The sequence below is a fragment of the Entelurus aequoreus genome, linkage group LG05 (genome assembly GCF_033978785.1).
Source record: "Entelurus aequoreus isolate RoL-2023_Sb linkage group LG05, RoL_Eaeq_v1.1, whole genome shotgun sequence".
In the NCBI taxonomy this organism is placed as follows: Eukaryota; Metazoa; Chordata; class Actinopteri; order Syngnathiformes; family Syngnathidae; genus Entelurus; species Entelurus aequoreus.
Genome location: NC_084735.1, coordinates 34,331,979 through 34,355,869, shown reverse-complemented (window position 1 = coordinate 34,355,869; position 23,891 = coordinate 34,331,979). Strand labels below are relative to the sequence as shown.

General features: G+C 41.1%; 1 protein-coding gene and 1 long non-coding RNA gene across 2 annotated transcripts in view; one reads left to right on the top strand and one right to left on the bottom strand.

Moving 5' to 3' along the window:
* The window catches only part of LOC133650561 (neuroligin-3-like), a 55,514-nt gene that overhangs the window by 28,060 nt on the left and 3,563 nt on the right, over positions 1–23,891 (top strand). The window contains exons 5-6 of the mRNA XM_062047936.1: positions 1,022–1,207; positions 10,014–10,803. Of these exons, the coding sequence (XP_061903920.1) occupies positions 1,022–1,207; positions 10,014–10,803 (976 nt within the window). The remainder of the gene's footprint in view (positions 1–1,021; positions 1,208–10,013; positions 10,804–23,891) is intronic.
* LOC133650562 (uncharacterized) lies at positions 795–7,919 on the bottom strand. The gene is made up of 3 exons (XR_009826243.1): positions 7,769–7,919; positions 7,447–7,542; positions 795–923 (listed from the first exon to the last, which is right to left on the bottom strand). It is a non-coding gene; the product is annotated as an uncharacterized LOC133650562 (long non-coding RNA).

The window sequence follows — 23,891 nt, the reverse complement described above, 5'->3', positions numbered from 1 at the left end:
GTAGGGGCAAGGCTTTTTTTTGTCAGATACCAAAAGTTGCGATCTTTATCGTGGTTGTTCTATACTAAATCCTTTCAGCAAAAATATGGCAATATCGCGAAATGATCAAGTATGACACAGAATAGATCGGCTATCCCCGTTTAAATAAAAAAATGTCATTTCAGTAGGCCTTTAATGTCATTATTAATTATTGTGACCATAGGTGTTGCCAAAACATTTTTTAATTATTATGGTAATATAGATACAAAGTCTCCAAGGCAGAAGCACATTGCAAAGTATCCAGTAACAAATGTGTCCACATCATTCAACTTACTCCGTCATGATCTTAACTTTATAAATTATTGTGGCCACTAGATGTTGCCAAAACAAATGATCTGTCATAAGGTTAGTGTTTTTTATGTACTACTATTGTTCTCTGTTTTACTAATTTTTACTTCATATAACATTTTCTAACACTACAAAATAATAAAACTGTGTACTATGCTGATATATCAGATTAGATTAGAATACTATTCGTATCGGCCAATACTCAAGGATCCAATATATGATCTAAAAGTTATATCTGCACACCCCTAGCTACAATATAACATGGATATGCTCGGCACATGATTAGCATCCTGGTCATTGAAGTATTCACAAGAACTCGCAAGGTCAAGATAATTTGCTCTCCTGGTGTTTAGCATTCAGCAGCAGTGTGTTGTTCCGGCGCTGGACCGAGGGAATAAGGAACAGGATCAATTCTCAGCACTGGCGACCTCTGTGTGCTTTTGTGAAATGAATTAAAAGAGACAAGTCCGGTAAAGGATTTATTTATTTATGCACATTGAATTTTATGAAGTCACTCATGCGAGGAGGGCGCTCAGGTTTGGTGGGCAGACCTCGTGTGATAAGTGCCTGAGGCGACTATTGCACTGGTCAAGACACTGCAGGAGACAGAAAAGGCATATTTATGTGAGGGCGTTAATCATCATTATTGTTCACCTGATGAAACATTTTAATCTGTTCTGTTTCCACACACAAGGATTCCTCAGTACTGGAGACCAGGCTGCCAAAGGAAACTATGGACTCCTGGACCAGATTCAAGCTCTTCGATGGATCAGTAAGAACATTGGATACTTTGGAGGGGACCCGGGCCGCATCACAGTTTTTGGATCTGGAATCGGGGCTTCCTGCGTAAGCCTGCTAACCCTATCCCACCACTCGGAAGGTACGATTTGCTGTCATCTCATATCATTTTCAACATGATTGCATAATTACAGATCTATAAAAGGGGTCATATATTGATTTTTTTTGTACATTTTGAACACTTCCTTGTGGTCTACTTAACATGTAATGATGGTTCTTGGGTCAAAATTTTGCATAGATTATATTTTACAGACCATTTTCGGGCCGGATTGAAATGTTTATTGCATTGTATTAAGCCAGTGGTTCTTAACCCGGGTTCGATCGAACCCTAGGGGTTCGGTGAGTCAGCCACAGGGGTTCGGCAGAGCCTCCGCAGCGGAGGTCAAGACACGCCCGACTCATCGTGTAAACAAAAACTTCTCCCTGTCGGCATATTATGGATACCCCCCAAAATTTTCCCTCTAATTTTCCATATGGGGCGCCGTGGCGAAGTTGGTAGAGTGGCCGTGTCAGCAATCGGAGGGTTGCTGGTTACTGGGGTTCAATCCCCACCTTCTACCATCCTAGTTACGTCCGTTGTGTCCTTGGGCAAGACACTTCACCCTTGCTCCTGATGGGTGCTGGTTAGCGCCTTGCATGGCAGCTCCCGCCATCAGTGTGTAAAATGTGTGTGTGAATGGGTGAATGTGGAAATACTGTCAAAGCGCTTTGAGTACCTTGAAGGTAGAAAAGCGCTATACAAGTATAACCCATTTATTTTATATGCGTGAGCAAACGCAAAAACTCCTTGAGCATTCATGTGGAGCACATGTGAGCGACGTCAGACCTGCAGCCCACCTGTCCCAAACCTGACTAAATAACAAGTTCAATGTTTTATTATTATAATCAAATGACAGCAGTCATTTCCATGAGCTTATTTTCTAATATAAGTGTTTTAGCCCACTTACAATGACTATAACATAATTCCTCCTCCACCAAATTTCACACTCGGCACAATGCAGTCCGAAATGTACCGTTCTCCTGGCAACCTTCAAACCCAGACTCGTCCATCAGATTGCCAGATGGAAAAGCGTGATTCATCACTCCATAGAAGGCGTCTCCATAGAGTCCAGTGGCGACGTGCTTTACACCACTGCATCCGACGCTTTGCATTGGACATGGTGATGTATGGCTTAGATACAGCTGCTCATCCATGGAAACCCATTCCATGAAGCTCTTTGCGTTCTGTACGTGGGCTAATTGGAAGGTCGCATGAAGTTTGGAGCTTTGAAGCAACTGACTGTGCAGAAAGTCGGCGACCTCTTTGCACTATGCGCTTCAGCATCCACTGACCCCTCTCTGTCAGTTTACGTGGCCTACCACTTGGTGGCTGAGTTGCTGTTGTTCCCAAACTCTTCCATTTAATTATAATAAAGCCGACAGTTGATTTTGGAATATTTAGGAGCAAGGAAATTTCACAACTGGATTTGTTGCACAGGTGGCATCCTATGACAGTTCCACGCTGGAAATCACTGAGCTCCTGCGAGCGGCCCATTCTTTCACAAATGTTTGTAGAAACAGTATCCATGCCTAAGTGCTTGATTTTATACACCGGGCCAAGTGATTAGGACACCTGATTCTCATCATTTGGATGGGTGGCCAAATACTTTTGTCAATATAGTGTAGGATGCTTTATTTGTCATTACATGCAAAAAGTACAACAAAACTTGTTTACTGATGGGTCGCCATATGGAAAAAGAAAAGGAAAAACAAGAGGAGGGAGGAGAGAGGAAAAACAGGCAGTCCCAATCTATGCTCCTGTAAGGGGCGCAGTGTGGGACTGGAAATAAACTTCAGCAAACATAAGCACTTATAAACACACATTAAACTCAAGATTTTCAACAGGGTTGGGTGGTTGTTCCAATACAGATGCTCAATGACACGGGCGGCGCAGCTCCGTGGTCCGGCGTACAGCACTGGGGGGGTAAAGCGGCGTGGGATGGGGGTTGGGGAGTGTGTGTGGTGTCTGCAGAGTAGTATCCATATGTTATGTATCATTTCATGCATTATCATCATTATTTTTGCTTTTGTTTAGTTATTGTGTACTATTGACTTTGTTTTGATCAAACAATTGTATGTAATAAAATAGCTTAAGGAACTAGTTTAAATGATAAAGTAATGTGTTACACTGTAAGTAGCACTCATCATAAATGAATTAAAAAATGTACAGTTAATAAATGTGATCGGTATTGGTATCGACCGATCCCAGTAATGGATGATCGGAACATCCCTAATCTGAATTGAACATGTATAAGAAGAAGAATCAAAGCAAATATTCTTTGGTGAGTTACTCAAAATAAGGTGGAAAGCTACTTATTCTCACTACTGTGAGTTCAAAAGGTTGTATTGTATGTACTGTAATTAAAGGCAGATAACTTTAGATCCCATTATTAATACAGTTGTTAAATGTTGTTGTTTCATGGTAGAAAAGCAATGCTTCACCCACAGTATGAGAATAAATACCTGTTCAAACGTGCCATTTGGTGCACACTTATCCAGAATCAAAGGAGTGCATTTGAATACTTGCTGCTTATTGGGAGCTCTCGTCCTCCCCTTGAAGCTGGTCAGAATCACAAGCGAGCAGCTCTGGTGTTCCCATCAATGACAAACACTACACTGAGGCTGCGGCAACTGTCCTTTGTAAGGTTTTCTATTTGATGCCCCGGCTCGGCCACAGTCGACACACAAAAGGCTTCTAGCGGTCTTTGAAGCAGGCGAGATAGACAGTGACCCAAAAAAACGTCAATAAATGACATCTTCGGAGGAAGAAAGTGACAATGTTACTGCAGATATTCCTAGGACTTAACCTGGGACCCCATGTATGTCACTTGTCATGGTTGGGAGATCTGAAGAGGGTTATCATCCATCCCTTGAAAAACAGAGTTGTCCTTACACATCCCGAATTGGGCCTAAAAGGAACACGCTTTGTTCCTTATTACCGCAAGAATTCCAAAATAGTTTGTAAAATGTCTGTGGAATTGATCAATGACAGGGTGCTTTAATGAAATTTTACAGCAAAACTATTTCCTGCCCTGTTAATCCCTGGTAGTGTAATGGTAATGTATTGGTTCTGTGACAGAGCTTGTGACACAAAATACTTGTATTCTAAATCAACGGCCCCTACGGAAATGTATTGAAATTCAATCATTCTGTCCCGGGGCCCCCAAAAAACACCAAATGTTTTAATGTAACATGCCTTTAAAAAATAAAAACACACTTTTGAATAAAACATATTATATAAAAATACAATAGAATTTACCATAAACAACTAAAAAAGTTGTATTAAGTAATGTGATAATAATTTACAGCATTCACCTTGGAGAACAGACTTCCATCAAACACGCCATCAGCAGCTTCTCTATGTTTTCATGGATAAAGGTCTGCTCTTTGGAAATTAGTTGACCACCCTTGGTTGACTCATTCTGCTTAAATAAGGTGCAGATTGTAGCATTGCTATGCTGTTAATGCTTCGCCAAGTCGGCTACACGCACACTTCGGTCATTTTTACCGATTATTAATGTCTTTAATTCAATGAATATCATCCGCTTCTTCTTCTCAGCACTATTCTTCACACTTAATTTCTTCGGCACCATGGTTGGAAAAACATAGTGTTGTCTAGGATCTGATGCTAGCGAGTAATGTTAGGAAAATTGCTTTAGAAAAGTAAGTAATTATAGTTACTCATTACTTTCTACAAAAATAATATTTTGAATTACTCACGAAATTACTCTTAAATAATTACTAAGGAAAGTAATTATTACAGTGTCCGACGTGTGCAGTTGAAAGATGACTACTCGTTACTGGAAAAAGTGTATTATGTAGTAGTGTTATTCCTAACACAGCTAGCGAGTGAGACACTGGATGTTGGGCGGATCTTACCGGTTTTACTTTGGTATTTAGGGGAAGGGATGAATAGAGATGTTTTACCGGGGCCCCAAGCACAGGTCGGCCTTGGATTTAGTCAATTTTGAAGATGGTTTTTCTCTCATTTAAATGTGTCAGTTATACATATATTTATATATGTATATATATATATATATATATATATATATATATATATATATATATATACATATATATATATATATACGTGTGTGTGTGTATATATATACAGTATATATATATATATATATATATATATATATATATATATATATATATATATATATATATATATATATATACTGTATGTATATACAGTATATATATATATATATATATATATATATATATATATATATATATATATATATATATATATATATATATATATATATATATATATATATATATATATATATATATATATATATATACGTGTGTGTGTATATATATGTATATATATATGTATAAATGTTAAGATACAATAAATATCGCAGTGAAAGTTAAATAATGAAGTTGTTAGAATCCAATTAAGAATGTCCAAGACTACCTACACCCCCACACCGCCTTTTAAAATGCAAAATGGTTTGTTCAACCTGGACAGAGGCAAACCCAAACATTTCATTTACACAGACATCATAACATCATCAAAACTCTCCTTTTAGCATTCACACACAGCACCAACATTTTGCAACAAAGATAAGGTGATAGAAGAAAGGTAAAATATTTCATAAATCTATCTGGGCAGCATAGGAGAAAGTTATGTACTGTATAAGTTTTACATTTGCATCTCATAACTGTGGTGCATACAAGGACCCCCGATTACAATTAGAAACAGAGGCGTAACTCGGTTTTAAAGACAGTGGGAAATGCACTAATAATAATATATTCATAATAATATAGACATATAGTTATGATTATTATCACCCACTGATGATAATCTTACTTGAATCAACTAATCGCTACCTTACACTTTGAAGTAAAGAAAAACTCGTTGTATTTACAATCCTGTTTAAGTGAATAATGACAGCTTACATCATTATTTATTTTAAATTCATATTTTGGCCATTTTATATGAAATTTGTTGAACTGAATTATTTTGGGGAGTTTTAGCTGCAAAATCTAGATATGTTAATCACATCTTTGAAATGTCAAAAGCATAATTATGGTTTGCACATGTGATTTAAAGAGCTGGTTTCTACCGAATTCATCGTTATTTTGGGTTGTTTTTTTTGTATGTGAACATGCAAGTGTGTGTGTATGGGGCGGCAACTTTGTGTTTAGGGTGGGATGGGGGGGCCCTTTGGAAGTCTTGTGTATGGGGGCCCAGAATTTGGTGCTACGCCCCTGACTGCACAAACTAGCAGTGGGGAGCTGGTTTGTAATCCAATTTTAAAATTTTTTGCAACTTAAAGCAAAAAATAATCAAATAAGCAGTTATAATAAAGCCTGCTCAGTGGCCTTGTGGTTAGAGCAGTGGTTCTCAAACTTTTTTTGTCATCCCCCACTTTGGACAAGGGGGAGTTTTCAAGCCCCACCTGCCCCCATCGCCCCAACAGAACGCTAATGCCAAGCTTGACATTTTCAAATTTATTGAACATCAAGTAACATCAAGTTGTATACATTCAAACTCAATAACATAAAATAACATCAAGTTCAATAATAAATAAAATAACTGTGCAGCTGTGGTATAACTTGCATCAAGTTCAATAATAAATCAAATAACTTGCATCAAGTTCAATAATAAATCAAATAACTTGCATCAAGTTCAATAATAAATAAAACAAAAGTGTTATAACTTGCATCAAGTTCAATAATAAATCAAATAACTTGCATCAAGTTCAATAATAAATAAAACAAAAGTGTTATAACTTGCATCAAGTTCAATAATAAATCAAAAGTGTTATAACTTGCATCAAGTTCAATAATAAATCAAAAAAATGGTTATAACTTGCATCAAGTTCAATAATAAATCAAATAAAAGTGTTATAACTTGCATCAAGTTCAATAATAAATAAAATAAAAGTGTTATAACTTGCTTCAAGTTCAATAATAAATCAAATAACTTGATGCATAATAATAAATAAAATAAAAGTGCCACTTTGCAATCTTTGCAAAAAAATAGGAGGAGCTATGCATTTTGGCAAGACAGGACACTAGGGATTTTGGGCCCCATGAAAAGAATCTTTACAGGGCCCCCAACACAGCGGCAACATTTTTTGATGCTATTTTACATACAATTATGCATTTTAATGGTATTCTGAATACAATGGAATTAATTTTGAGTCATTTATTTGCTGCACCACTGATTCTTGAGACTGTGGTAAAATGTATTATATTTTGTATTATATTATTATTATTATTATTATTATTATTATTTCAACACACACAGCTGCTCACCTCCTTCCTCCTGTGGGGGCACTGGGGCTGATTCAGGGGCAGGGGGACTTGGGGGCTGACAGACAGCTGCTGCTGCTGCTGCTGGTGCACTTGACTCTGTTCAGAATGAGGCATGATTTTGACAGAGGGGAGATCAACTATTATTGAATAAGAACAGCTTGATAAATGTTTGACTGGATTGATTATTTAACTAATATAGCAGTAAAATGTAAAAATCCAGAGTTTTCTTGAGCTAACATGGTGAGAAACGTGAGCTAGCTTATTACCACAGACAGGGACAAAGTTAATATGCATAACTTTCCACCACAACTAACAAACCCACCTTTTTTTGGGAAATATTGGGTGACATATCGTCGACCCTTCAACTCCTTCTCCTCTCTTGTTTTATTTGCCTTTCTTTTTTGGCTGCCTGATTTTTGAGGCATACTGCTGTCTCCTCCGCTTTGCCCGCTGTGGCGCTGTCTGTCTGTGACACATCGTCGCTGCTCTACCTGCAGCTGATCCAGTCGGACTGAACCATTTTACGTAAATAGAGGGGGGGAAGGGAGGGCCCTGCAGGTGTTGATGCTTCCAAAACAAATAAAGGTATTGTTACCAGGACATGGAAAATAAAACATGTGTGATTATATGTTAGTTAATAACTTAGGGTCATTATTTTTTCTGTATTATAATTTCATCATCATTAGGGGCCTCTCTGGGCCCCCCTCCATCATGGGCCCCTAGAATCCGTCTCCTTTACCCCCCCCCCCCCCCCCCTTTCGGCGCCCCTGCAAGTGAACATGAGTTTTACAGTACTCCAGCATTAGTGGCTGCAATGAGCCTGTTTTGCACTGCACAGCTTTTCAAATCGGGGTTGCAGGCTTGACACTGCCACTGTTAAAACCTCATTGAGTTCGGGGCTGAGCTGGCTTGACGCGAGTGCTTCCCTGTGAATGACACACAGTGTGTCCAATGCGCATTTGGCGCAACCCTCTTTATTAGAGCCTGCAGCCCGTTTCTTTACCCTGCCATGGTCTGTGCGCCATCAGAGCAAAAGCCCACACAGTTTTCCCATTTAAGATTGTGTTCTTTGAGGAAACTGTCCATTATCTCGAACAGCTCATCAGCAGTGGCTCTATTTTTTATGTATTTGCAAAACAGCAAATCCTCGCACAGTGACTCGCCATTCACAGAGCTTCCGCTTAGCCCCGCCCCCATCAGTTACTGTTGCTATCTCTGTCAAACTTGCGCTCCTACCTAGAAATTTAAAGTCTACAGGAAAAAGAAGTAATTTACATTTATTTATATAGCGGATTCCACAGACAGAATCACAAAGTGATTTACAGTGTGTATAGAAAATGAAAGCATAGTAAAAAAAAAAAATCTAAGAATATAATTTAAAAAAAAAAAAAAGTAAAGTGAAATTTCCTCCCGTTCCTCGCGCCCCACCTGTCATGTCTCTATTCCCCACCAGTGGGGCGCGCCCCACACTTTGAGAAACGCTGGGTTAGAGTGTCCGCCCTGAGGTCAGTAGGTCGTGAGTTCAAACCTCGGCCGAGTCATACCAAAGACTATAAAAATGGGACCCGTTACCTCCCTGCTTGGCACTCAGCATCAAGGGTTGGAATTGGGGGTTAAATCACCAAAATGATTCGTGAGCGCGGCCACCGCTGCTGTTCACTGCTCCCCTCACAGACAGATTGTATGATTAGTTATTTAAATTCCTTTTCTGGACGCTTTATATTGAATTTGTAGGTATTATTTAAAAAAAAAAAAAATGTATTTAGTCCTGTAAAATACACAGTTTGTTAAGTAAAACATTTAAAAGTGGTTTCATTAGAATTTCTTGTCCATGTGTTAATTCTTACTTGTGATACGCGTGTGAGAGCACAGCATGGGGGAGCACATGCTCGTCAGATCAGCAGCCCTGCCGACAGGGTGTCCATTATAGGTTTTTCAGGAAGCTGTCATCCCTAGCTACGAATGCCACCCCTGAGGCTGTGACGGAGGCGTCACTCTGCATATAAAGATTCAACAGCGCAGCTTGTTTTTACATCAATATCCACACAGAACGCTTCAATGGCGCACAGTGGGCAGCGGCGTGCGCGCTCTGCCACTCATTAGAGACACAATCAAAGATTTTGACGTCACAATACATCTGTGAGTAATGGATGAAGGGGAAACTTGCCACCACCTTGCTGGAACAATGCTGCAAACTGTTCATTAGTTTGCATTCATCTGCACACAGCAGTGACAGCACATGAATCAAACGTAGAGATGTGTTATTATTTACATCATTAAATTGAACAAGAAGGGGCCATCATTCTTTTTTATCAGTTCATTTCTTCCCCCAGCTTCCTATCAGTGGGACACAGCTGTAATAGTCGATGTAGATGACATGTAAGCTACATTTTAGCTTTGATATTATCATGAATACCAATGACTTTAAATCAGTAAGGACAGACTGTCCTTAAAGTTTGTGCCAAATGGTAATAGGACGCATGCAGATGAGATGAAAGCACTAACTACTGTTCCCCTTGGCCTCCCTTGTGTTTCTTTTTTTTTTGTCCGCAATTCTGTGCTCTAAGGTTTGTTCCACAGAGCCATCATTCAAAGCGGCTCAGCGCTGTCCAGCTGGGCTGTCAACTACCAACCGGTGAAATACACCCGCATGCTGGCCGAGAGGGTGGGCTGCAACGTGTTGGACACCGTGGACATGGTCTCCTGTCTGCAGAAGAAGACTGCCAAGGAGCTGGTGGAACAAGACATCCAGCCCGCCCAGTACCGCGTGGCTTTCGGCCCGGTGATCGACGGCGACGTCATCCCCGATGACCCCGAGATCCTAATGGAGCAAGGCGAGTTCCTCAACTACGACATCATGCTGGGCGTCAATCAGGGTGAGGGACTGCGCTTTGTGGAGAACGTGATGGACCTGGAAGACGGCGTGTCGGGAAGCGACTTTGACTTTGTGGTGTCCGACTTCGTGGACAGTTTGTATGGCTACCCTGAAGGGAAGGACACGCTGAGGGAGACGATTAAATTCATGTACACAGACTGGGCTGATAAGGACAATCCAGAAACCAGGAGGAAGACCTTGGTGGCTCTATTCACGGACCACCAATGGGTGGAACCCTCCGTGGTGACGGCCGACCTGCACGCCCGCTATGGCTCTCCCACCTACTTCTACGCCTTCTACCACCACTGCCAGAGCCTCATGAAGCCTGTCTGGTCGGACTCGGCGCATGGAGACGAGGTGCCTTACGTGTTTGGCATTCCCATGGTCGGCCCGACCGATCTGTTTCCCTGCAACTTCTCCAAGAATGACATCATGCTCAGCGCCGTGGTGATGACTTATTGGACTAACTTCGCTAAGAGTGGGTGAGTACCTAACACCAACCCTAAATAAAGCTCAGTCGCAATAGTTAGCACATAACAGTCTTATTTAGTCTCTTTTAGTCTCTCGTTTAGTCTCCTTTTAGTCTTTTATTTTACAGTCCAGCGCTCTTAAATCGCCGGATTTTGATAGTGTGGCTCGGATTTATTCACATACTTTCGACCTTAAACTTGTGCTGCTTCATCACTGTGATTAAAAGACTGTAGCGTTCGCCAGGAAGTAATGTGCCTAATTAAAGCCAGTCTTAACTCTCACTGTCATTTCTTGCAGCCTTCTTTTTGTTGGTTCACACGCACTCACACATAGAGAGTGGCGCAGTTTTAGCCAATTCATTCTTTCAACGCAAAAAATAGTTGTTTTCACTCCTTTTCATTTGCATCCAAACATTTGATCTTATTGTACACGCATATTTAGAAACAACACTTACCAGCCTTTTGATACACAGGGTGCACTCTCCGGCAGAAGAATCCAAATTGCCATTTGCGGCCCCAAGATATTATTCTTTTACTGTCCCGATCTAGGTCCGATATAAGGAAAAAAAATAAACAGTATTGCATCATATCGACATGCATCTAAAATCTCGGACATAAGTTCGATACATACAGTCCTGCAGCACTTTTACTTGTGCAAAGCTTGACATCCAGTTGACATCTAAATGTCCAGGTTTGGTCTTTTTTTCATTGTATTTTAGTCAAGTCATTTAGGTACACATTGTAGACCAGGGGTGTCAAAGTCACTTGAATTACCTATTGCCCCCGGGATGATATTTGATTAGTATTAGGCCTGCTGCTGTTTTGCACGTATCAATACTCCATCTGTGTTGGCGCTAGGAATTTTCAAAATGAGGTCCCAGGGACCCCATCAAGTGATAAAAATGGGGTCCCACAGTAAATTTTTGGGGTCCCACTTTTTTGTAAGCATTTTGAGAACCAAAGATAAATGTATGCATTATCCTGTTATATCTCACATTCTATATTGTGTTTTGGAAAAAGGTTGTCATAAACGTTACTTAAATCATAAAAAAAATTATACAAAAGAAAACAAATTGTTATGCATATGTAAATGTATTCAGTTATAAACATTTATTAAATCAATCAATCAATGTTTATTTATATAGCCCTAAATCACAAGTGTCTCAAAGGGCTGTACAAGCCACAACGACATCCTCGGTACAGAGCCCACATACGGGCAAGGAAAACTCACCCCAGTGGGACGTCAATGTGAATGACTATGAGAAACCTTGAAGAGGACCGCATATGTGGGTAACCCCCCCATCCGAAAGCAATGGATGTCGAGTGGGTCTGACATAATATTGTGAAAGTCCAACACATCAGCGAAAGTCCAGTCCATGGTGGGGCCAGCAGGAACCATCCCGAGCGGAGACGGGTCAGCAGCGATGTCCCCATCCGATGAACAGGCTAGCGGTCCACCCCGGGTTGAGAGCAGAGTAGAAAAGAAAAGAAAAGAAAAGAAACGGCAGATCAACTGGTCTAAAAAGGGAGTCTCTTTAAAGGCTAGAGTATACAAATGAGTTTTAAGATGGGACTTAAATGCTTCTACTGAGGTAGCATCTCTAACATTTACCGGGAGGGCATTCCATAGTATTGGAGCCCGAATAGAAAACGCTCTATAGCCCGCAGACTTTTTTTGGGCTCTGGGAATCACTAATAAGCCGGAGTTCTTTGAACGCAGATTTCTTGCCGGGACATATGGTACAATACAATCGGCAAGATAGGCAGGAGCTTGACCGTGTAGTATTTTATATGTAAGTAGTAAAACCTTAAAGTCGCATCTTAGGTGCACAGGAAGCCAGTGCAGGTGAGCCAGTACAGGCGTAATATGATCAAACTTTCTTGTTTTTGTCAAAAGTCTAGCAGTCGCATTTTGTACCATCTGTAATCTTTTAATGCTAGACATAGGGAGGCCCGAAAATAAAACGTTACAGTAATCGAGACGAGATGTAACGAACGCATGGATAATGATATCAGCATCGTTTGTGGACAAAATGGAACGTATTTTAGCGATATTACGGAGATGAAAGAAGGCCGTTTTAGTAACACTCTTAATGTGTGACTCAAACGAGAGAGTTGGGTCGAAGATAATACCTAGATTCTTTACCGAGTCGCCTTGTTTAATTGTTTGGTTGTCAAATGTTAAGGTGGTATTATTAAATAGATGTCGGTGTTGAGCAGGACCGATAATCAGCATTTCCGTTTTCTTAGCGTTGAGTTGCAAAAAGTTAGCGGACATCCATTGTTTAATTTCACTTTATTATTTCCTTCATGAATCTAAACATTCTATATTTGTATTGTAATATTTCCAGAATGTGTTTGTTCTATTTTTGGCCAAAGTAAGACAAAGAAAACAATCTGAAGTTGTCTTAATTTTTTTGTTTTAAAGCCATGATTTTAATAGTCCGGCCCGCGTGTGCACACATTTTCCTCCACGCGGCCCCTGAGCTAAAATGAGTTTGACACCCCTGTTGTAGACTATAGGCTACTAGGAGCTAGCAGCTACACAACAGCTAAGCACATAATAGCACACAAGCTAGTAATAAGTGTCCTTAATTGAACAACATAGCAGTCTGAAATACGACATTGTGTGTACTATTAGTGGGTGTGTTGTGGGAGATCGACTAAAACTGCGTGGTCAGTTTCATTTTTATTTTCAATCGTTGTCCTCCACATTTGCTGCATGGTATGGTCCAACCTGTGGTATTTTGTTATGTTGCGGAACATCCACCATGCAAATATAATATGTACAACCTCTTCTAGGCTATGTATAAGTGCTATCTAATCAGAATCAGAATCAGAATAGTTTTTTATTGCCATTGTTTGAGAACGGGTTCACAAACTAGGATTTCTTCTTGGTGCAATCATGCAACAAAAACACATGTAACACAAAATAGGTAATCTAAACAACAAAATGTACTTTTAGCATGTTGAAGGTGTGCTCTGGGAGGCGCTGGTGTTGAGACGGTGCGTCTGGAGTGCAAGAAAATGCATATGTCAAGAAGTTTTTATCATATGGGAGCTATAATATAGTAACATATTTTTGATATGAAACAATGAATACCATTATAAAAAAAACGGAAGCAGACACCAAAACAAATCAATTTAATTTGTTTCAATCATTGAGCAGCTATGAAATTATAAAATTACATTGCTGGATAGGCAATATGTCTAATATTCCAGTCCAAAGATGTTGACATTCACACAGACGGAATATTCTCTCCCTCAATCATCTGTGTTTGCAACACGATCACCTCTTTTTTCACAGCTATTTGAACGTAACCGTGCCTGTTTGCATGCACAATTCAAACATGCTAAATGTAGACACAACACAGCGGCCGCAGAAAGGTCTTGATGAATCACATTGTGAGCGCTAAATTATTATGTTTGCATCCTCCCAGTATTATGGGTGTTCTAATAATCAGCGTATATCCTGCATGTGCATTAACACAACCACGGTAAATGGAGGATGCGCTCTATTTTGCTCATTTTAGAGACACAATCCTATGCACATTAGCTCAGTAGATCATTTTTGCGTGTGCTATCAAGTTTGCACATGTTAATACACACAAACCTTAAGTAGATCAAGCTCTTTGAGTATTACATGTATGTAAGTTGTTTTTTTTAAAAGCACAACCCATAGGGGGCACCACACATTTATTTTTTGGTATCCTTTTTAAGTTAAAGTACCACTGATAGTCACACACACACTATGTGTGGTGAAATCACCCTCTGCATTTGACCCACCCCCTTGTTCCACACCCTGGGAGGTGAGGGGAGCAGTGAGCAGCAGAATGCCAAAAATATACAGCTATGTGTTCCATCGCTGGAAAGGTGTCAAGTGTATAAAAGCATAACATTAAAGCATGACCACACTAGTCCAAACCAAAAAGAAATAGACTAAAAACGAATGTCCAATCCAGAGGACGCTGGTTCTTAGGAGGATGTCATGTTTGTATATTCAAATTCAAACATTAAAAGCCATTCCTCTGTAAGGAAGATGCTGCAAAGGAGTATAAAAGCAAACATAAATATCATCATTTGAATAAAGCTAGCTATTATCATACTCAAATAAAAAGAGGAGGCAGCACATATTGTATCATTGTCGGCTCATGTGTAGGTGTGTAGCATGGAGAGTATACTGGGTCCTTGAGGAGAGGCGGCGCTATTACGCAATCCGAATCCCACTTTATGTTTCTGCTAGTTTTGATTATGCCAACACTTGGTACTGCAGGCTTAAAAATCAATGGAGCAAAATTGCTACACTCTCACCACAGTTACATCTATAGATTAGTGCATGGAAGTTCCTCTTTTTTAACCGTACTTAACTTTTAAACGTCCTCCAATAAGCACACAATGTTGGTCTTTTCCTGTATTTTAGTCAAGTCATTTACAAAAGGGAAACATGCGAGGCTGTATGCTACTGGGAGCCAGCATCTACACAACAGCTACTTAGCACACAACAGCACACAAGCTAGACATATGTAATATGTGTCCTTAATTGAATACTATTGCAGTCTAAAACACCACATTTGTCAATATAAACAAGTATCAAACAAATATAGGCGCACGTCACACTGAATCAGTAGCAGTGCATTCTGGGGAGGCAATCAGCCCTCCATGCACATTACTTACACCAGGGGTGTCCAAACTTTTTCCCCTGAGGGCCGCACACGGGAAAATTAAAGCATGCGGGGGCCATTTTGATATTTTTCATTTACAAAACCATAACAAAATATATGGATTATTTTTTTTTTTTTTTTTTTTTTTTTACCTTTAGAGCTCCTGGGGACCATAAAGGGTCTCAATTATTAAAATGTTAAAATTTGTTAAAAACTAGTTAAATTATTATTTTTTTAATTTATTTAACGCTTACAGTAAATCTCTACAGTATATCAACTTCAGGTTGATATTAAGTTTTTAAAAAAAAGCCTTTCCTGTCAAAGACAACTTTGTTTTTTATAATAAAACTGAAATATGCAGTGTTTCCCCCACTGCCCAAAACATTCAGAAAGCAATGTTTGATGTGAAGTAATTAGAGCCTTAAAAAGATCAATAATGCAGGACACCATTGATTTTAATTGATTATCATTTTTGAGTAATCACAGTGAAAGGATGAATAAAATCCCATTAGATATGTTTGGGATACAAAAGGTGCCCCACTCATAAAGTGATGCATTTTTATTAGTTGTTTTTACTTTCAACACTTAAAGGCCTACTGAAATGAATTTTTTTATTTTTTTTATTTATTTATTTTTATTTTTTTTATTTTTATTTTTTTTATTTTTTTTATAATGTCCTGCCCAGCTTCTCGGGCAAATCATATAGCAGATGTAGATGCCCATATCGGCTGTTCAGATTTACTTTACAAAAGAGAAGTGTAGGATACTTCTCTTGTTGCCTTACTTGTATTTTGACTTTATTAAATGTATTTATATTATCATTTGGTGCAGCCGGGCCGGAGCAGGAGGGGATAGAAAGAGAGAAAAAGGAAGACAGAGGGGGGAATTGTGGGGACAAGAGGGGGATTAGACAGAGAGACAAAAACAACAACAGCAAACACAACAACAACAACAACAACAGAGCAACATCAGCAAATACGACATGTACAAATATGATGGTAAAAGTAATAGCAAATAAGCAGTTAGCGAAAATTAAAAAAAAAAATACAGAAATGACAATGAGCATTATTACACTAAAAATGGAGCAATATGAATACCAATAGAAATAGTGCTATTGATAATAAACAATACCAGTACTTTACCTTTATTATCAACAATACAATTGTTCAAATGCAACAATACATATACGTAATGATAACTTGAGATACGAAAGAATGCAGAAAAATGGAGGGGAAGAAAGAGAAGCAACCTTAACCTTGAAGATTGTTATAGTAACAATAGGTTAAGCTTTGTCAGTGTGCCATGTGTTATACCCAGTTTACCCTAGGGCAACAACGTTAATATATGTTTGATGAAACGTGATTATGTGCATGAGTGTATGTGTGCATATGTACTTGTATATGTACAGTATGTGTATGTGTGCTTGTACAGTGAATGTATATGTACAGTATGTGTATATGTGTGCTTGTACAGTGAATGTATATGTACAGTATGTGTATATGTGTGTACAGCGAATGTATATGTACAGTATGTGTATACAGTATGTGTGTTTGAACAGTGAATGTATATGTACAGTATGTGTAAATGTGTGTTTGTACAGTGAATGTATATGTACAGTATATGTATGTGTGTGTTTGTACAGTGAATGTATGTGTAGTATGTGTATGTGTGTGTTTGTACAGTGAATGTATATGTACAGTATGTGTATATGTATGTTTTTACAGTGAATGTATATGTACAGTATGTGTATACAGTATGTTTGTATAATGAATGTGCGTGTGGATGTACGAACTTTGAGTGTGTAAATATGTACTGTATTTATTTGTATATGTATGTGGGAGCGTAGGTACCTATGTATGTATGTATGTATATGTGTGAGTATATGTGAATTTGCATGTACAATACATTTGACTCCCAGTGTGTGCGGGAGCCAGAGTACGACCCCAGCCTCCCCGAGAACCCATCCCACAAACAGTAGGTGTGGTGCCCAGGGAACCAGGGGCCACCGCCCCCACGCAGCCAAGCCGGACAGCGACAGGAACCCCAGAGCCTGGCCCACCGTGCCGCCCACAAGGGCCAGCAGCAGGCCGCAGACAGACGCACCCGGCAGAGGACAAGGCACGAGAAAAACAGGGGGCAGCCAGACCCCAAGCCAGCGAGAGACCACACCCCACACGGACAGAAAGGCGGGACGCCCCGCCCGAGGGGCCCGGAGACCCCCCGCAACCGGACGGGAAGACCGCCCCCGCCCCACCGGCAACAGGGCCCCCACGAGCCCCCCCCACCCCCCACCCCCGGAGAGCGCGGCGAGGCCAGCCCACGGCCACCCCACCCAAGCCGGCCGCCACAGGACCACCCAGCACGGGGCCACAGGAACCACCCACCCCACCCGCAGGGACCCCAACGATGGAGATGGAACAACCAGCAACCGCCCCGCCGAGTCCCCCCCCCCTGAGGTAGGGGAATAAATAAATAAAATAAATAAATACATAATAATAATAATAATAATATTAATAAAATATATTTAAAAAAATAAAAATAAATAAATAAATAAATCTATTTATAAAAAAAATAAATAAATAAATAAATAAAAAAAGAATTAAAAGAAGATCACAGACATGCTGACACACAAGGTCGCTAACCCAACAATTGGCCGACTCGCAGCACCTCGGAATACCCTGCAGCACCAAGCCACCACAGTAGACGCAGGGACCAGGCCCAGCAGGCCCCAACCAAGACGGGGACCCGGAAGGGATGGACGGCGGGACCCAGGAGCTCCAGACACGCAGTCCGGATGCAGTAGCCTGAGGCGCCGACCCCCAACCGACAGGCAGGCCCAGAACGTACCCCCAGAAATATACATACATATATATATACATACACATAAACATACACATATACACATACACACACATACACATGCATACACATACACATATATATACATACATACATACATACATACATACGCACACACACATACACATACATATACACAGTTTGTCAGCCCCGACAACCACCACGCGCGCGCACTGCCACCAGTCACAACATCAGCCACCCCCCTGCACCAGACCCAGCAGCCACGGGCGCCCACACCACAAACAAACGGCAGCAGAAACAGCAGCCACAACACCCCCAGACAGCCAGCACCACCCAATCAAATCAAAGCTATCAAAAAAAAAACCGCGACCGGCAACCACACGCCAACAGGATCACAGATACCAGCCAGCGCCAGCCCGCCAGCAAGCCCAAACGCCAACACGCAAACAAGAGACACCAACATCCCCCCCCCCACCCCCGCCAAAAGACCCCACCACCCCAACCCAAACCTGCACAAACACACCACCGCCCAAACAACCGAGACACAGTATCCAGACCAGACACGGGCGCCGCGCCGCCACCACATCAAGTCGCCAACAGAGACCCCACAGCGCAAGGTCGGGCCACACGGGCACGGACCACACCCAATAGGAAGCGAGACCCGCGCGACGCCACACACAAATAAATAATAAGATTAAACAAAAATAACAATAATTTAAAAAATAATAATAATAATAATAAAATGAAATACAAATTAAATTAAAAATAACAAATACAAATAATTTAATTAAATAAAGTAAGTAAATAATAAAAATTATTTTAAAAAAAATAAAATAAAAAATAAATAAATAAATATATATATATACATATATACATACATATACATACATATACACATACACATACATACATACACACATACACACATATATATATGTATATGTATATATATATATATATATATATATACATACATACATATACACATAAAAAAAAAAAAATAATAATAATAATAAATTAATAAAAGCCTGGCAGGCCACCAGAACGCAGTCCCCGGAATCCGCGCCGGCCGACGAGGCAATGAGGGGTGCGCCGAACCCCAACCCCCCCACATGCATGTGTACAAGGCCCCCAGAGTGTCTACTGTGTAGTTAAAATTAGGAGGTCAGCCATTACAGCCGACCTCCAGTCCCTATTGATGCGTGTACTGTAGCGTGAGTGAGATATGTATGCTTGTGGGAACTAATAATGCGATTAAAATTGGGGGACATCAAGGTCTTGGTGGGTCCCAACCAAGCCGAGCCCTCCAAATCCTAAGTGTCTAATATGCAGCTAAGATTGAGGGATGGACGAGCAGGGGACAAGACAGGAGGACCGGAGCCCCATAGGAGGCATTCTCAACCCCCCGCCATGCCTCCCCGCAGGACAATCCCCCAAAGTCCTATATTTGTGTGACTGTGTGTGCTATAAGTAGGAGGAGTAGAGGGCCCGGACATCCCCCCCAGTCCATGCGGCCGACAACCAGGAACTACGGCCAGGAAGCCGCCCCCCCCCCCACGGCCCGTGACCCACACCAGACCACTTTAGCGTGACGTCACGCGAGCCCACCCCCCGCCAAACAAAGCCAGCCCTCGCCCGCCCCAACCCAACCCCGCAGAGCCCATACCAGCAACCAAACGCAGAAAAACTGCACAGCCCCATGCCCAATGCAAACACCGCATCCCGGCCATCCACACAGCAACGCACCCATACGAGTTCCGGCCAGGGGATGGTGCCCCCCAACTGGGGAAGAAGTCAATGCACCCCGTCCGCACGCCAGCCCCCAAACCAGCCGTCAAGCCAACGCCAGCCAGCCCCCACAACCCCACAAGCGCACAGATACCAGCCACAGTCCCCCAACCACTCCAACCCAACACAGCGACGCCAACCGCCGGCAGTACCAATTTTTTTTATTTAAACGGGAATAGCAGATCCATTATATGTGTCATACTTGATCATTTCGCGATATTGCCATATTTTTGCTGAAAGGATTTAGTAGAGAAAATCGACGATAAAGTTCGCAACTTTTGCTCGCTGATAAAAAAAGCCTTGCCTGTACCGGAAGTAGCGTGACGTCACAAGCGGTAGTGCTGCTCACAATTCCCGTTGTTTACAATGGAGTGAGAGACATTCGGACCGAGAAAGTGATGATTACACCATTAATTTGAGCGAGGATGAAAGATTCATAGATGAGGAACGTTACAGTGAATGACTTGAAAGGCAGTGATGGACGTATCTTTTTTCGCTCTGACCGTAACTTAGGTACAAGCTGGCTCATTGGATTCCACACTCTCTCCTTTTTCTATTGTGTATCACAGATTTGTATTTTAAACCATTTTAGATACTATATCCTCTTGAAAATGAGAGTCGAGAACGCGAAATGGACATTCACAGTGACTGAACATGTAAATACACGATTAATAATTCAGCTTTGCGAAGCTAAAAAAAAATAGAAGCTAACCTAGCTACGTAGCCAACTTGATAGCAGCAGTCTCAAATGCAGATAGAAACTAAATTTTAAAAAACCCTGACTGGATGGATAGACAGAAGACCAATAATACTATTAAACCATGAACATGTAAATACACGATTAATAATATTCCGCTTGGCGAAGCTAAAAAAAACAGAAGCTAACCTAGCTGCGTAGCCAACGCGATAGCATCAGTCTCAAATGCAGATAGAAACTAAATAAAAAAAACCCTGACTGGATGGATAGACAGAAGATCAATAATACTATTAAACCATGAACATGTAAATACACGATTAATAATATTCCGCTTGGCGAAGCCAAAAAAACAGAAGCTAACCTAGCTGCGTAGCTAACGCGATAGCGCCAGTCTCAAATGCAGATAGAAACTAAATTTTAAAAAAACCTGACTGGATGGATAGACAGAAGACCAATAATACTATTAAACCATGAACATGTAAATACACGATTAATAATATTCCGCTTGGCGAAGCTAAAAAAACAGAAGCTAACCTAGCTGCGTAGCTAACTTAGATGCGGCGGCGGGCGTTGTACGCTTTTGACGACACCCCGGCCGCCATCAGAGTCAGCAAGAAACATATATTTCCCCAAAGTTACGTACGTCACATGCACATATCGACACGCACGTACGGGCAATCGATCAAATGTTTGGAAGCCAAAGCTGTACTCACCGTAGTGCGTCTGTTATCCTGCTCAAAACACAACACAACCTCCTGGTGTTGGTGTTGCTGTAGTCCGCTGCTCCACCGGCTCCAACTTTCTTATTTGCAGTCTCCATTGTCCATTAAACAAATTGCTCAATCGCTTTATTAAAAAGCGGTAACTGGTTGTAGTTCAAAAAGTAACGCACACACATACACGAGCTACTGTTAGCCAAAAGTCACGATCACACACACTCAAGTTCTCCGCCAACTCACTCGCGCATGCGCGTTCCCCAAAACCTTAAAGACAGTACACTAATGCAAATATCACGGATATTAACAGTATTGTACTTAGCCGCTAAGACACCGATCGATCCCACCTACAACGTTCTTCTTTGCAGTCTCCATTGTTTATTAAACAAATTGCAAAAGATTCAGAATACTGTGGAATTTTGTCAAAGAAAACAAGAGGCTTTTCTATCGGGTCCGATGGGGTCCAACCACTTCCGTTGCTTTTGTGACGTCACGCGCATAAATCATATCCAAAGGAGTTTTTCAACCGGAAATGTGGCGGGAATTTTAAAATTGCACTTTATAAGTTAACCCGGCTGTATTGGCATGTGTTGCAATGTTAAGATTTCATCATTGATATACAAACTATCAGACTGCGTGGTTGGTAGTAGTGGCTTTCAGTAGGCCTTTAAGTTACGAGATCAACTTCAGATATATCTGTCGATTTTACGTTTGAACTATTATTTTGTTTGTTTTATGCTCTTTTGTCAAAGAAAACGTTGATATTTGTATATGGCAACCATACAATATATGCAATATTTTCCACATAAAATTTTTTAAAGTGAAATATTTTAAATAATTGGAGCTTTGAATAGGTCAATAATTCATTATAACATTGATTTTTTTTTTTTTTTGAGCAATGGCAAAAAAAGAAAAATAAAGATAGACAAAAGAAAAAAAACAGCCTGCATCGCAGCTTTGTGTCAATATTGCAACTTTGTCTAGTTAGATTTCACCTCATTTCATATTTTTTTATGTTTTTTTTAATTTTTGCAATAGCATTTCCAGAATGTGTGGCGGGCCGGTAAACAATTAGCTGCGGGCCGCAAATGGCCCCCGGGCCGCACTTTGGACACCCCTGACTTACACATACAAAGCTACAAGGCAGAAGCATATTAGAAAGTATCCAGAAACAAACGTCTCCGCATCATAATCCCTCATGATCTTAATTATATGGATTATTGTGACTACTAAGGGCCCCACTAATAGCACACGCAAAGCTGGTCTACTAAACGTGAGCAAAGTAGATTTTGAAGTAAGAAGAATAAGGCGTGCGATCCATTCTGTGTCTGTGTCTTCTTTAATACGCAAAATATATGTTGGTCATCAAAACGGCCACAATACTTGGAGGAGAAAATGCAAATATAGTATACAGCACGCGCAATGGGTTTTTTAACACTCACCACAGTTTTGGAAGCTCTATTTTGCATTTTATTTCGCATGTTTGGAAAGGACGCGCAAACTGACAATTCCCCACGCACCTGTGAGCATACTTGCCAACCTTGAGACCTCCGATTTCGGGAGATGGGGGGCCACAGGGGGCGTAGTTGCGTAGGCGGAGTTGGGGGGCGGGGGTTGGGGGGCGGGGTTGCGGATGCGGGGTCGGGGGGGCGAGGTTGGGGCGGTGGGTTTGAGGTGCAGGCAGCATACCCCTTCCCCTTCGAGCTTTTCTGGATGAAATGAAATTATTTTTTCCAATCATTTTGGAACTTGCAAGCGTATTTCTTCTTCTTACTCGTCGTCGCCATGTCTCCTTTTCGTTCTTCTGCTTCGTCTCCTTCTTGTTGTGTGTGCAGTTGTGCACTGAGCTCCAAAAGCCGTAGATGTTATTGTAGCGTCCCGGAAGAGTTAGTGCTGCAAGGGATTCTGGGTATTTGTCCTGTTGTGTTTATGTTGTGTTACGGTGCGGATGTTCTCCCGAAATGTGTTTGTCAATCTTGTTTGGTGTGGGTTCACAGTGTGGCACATATTAGTAACAGTGTTAAAGTTGTTTATACGGCTACCGTCAGTGTGACCTGTATGGCTGTTGATCAAGTATGCCTTGCGTCATAATTAAACCAGTTTAAAGATCACACAACGTGTCAGCATTTCTTGACAACTTCGAGTGAAGATTATTGTTAAACCCGTCCAACGCTACATTATTATGTGACTGGGCCGGCACGCTGTTTATATAGAGGAAAAGCGGACGCCTGGACAGCATGCGGCTGTTAAGGGGTGAAGGTGTCAGGTGAGAGAGGACGTTAAAGGCAGTGCCTTTAAGGCACGCCCCCAATATTGTTGTCCGCGTGGAAATCGGGAGAAATTCGGGAGGATGGTTGCCCCGGGAGATTTTCGGGAGGGGCACTGAAATTCGGGAGTCTCCCGGGAAAATCGTGAGGG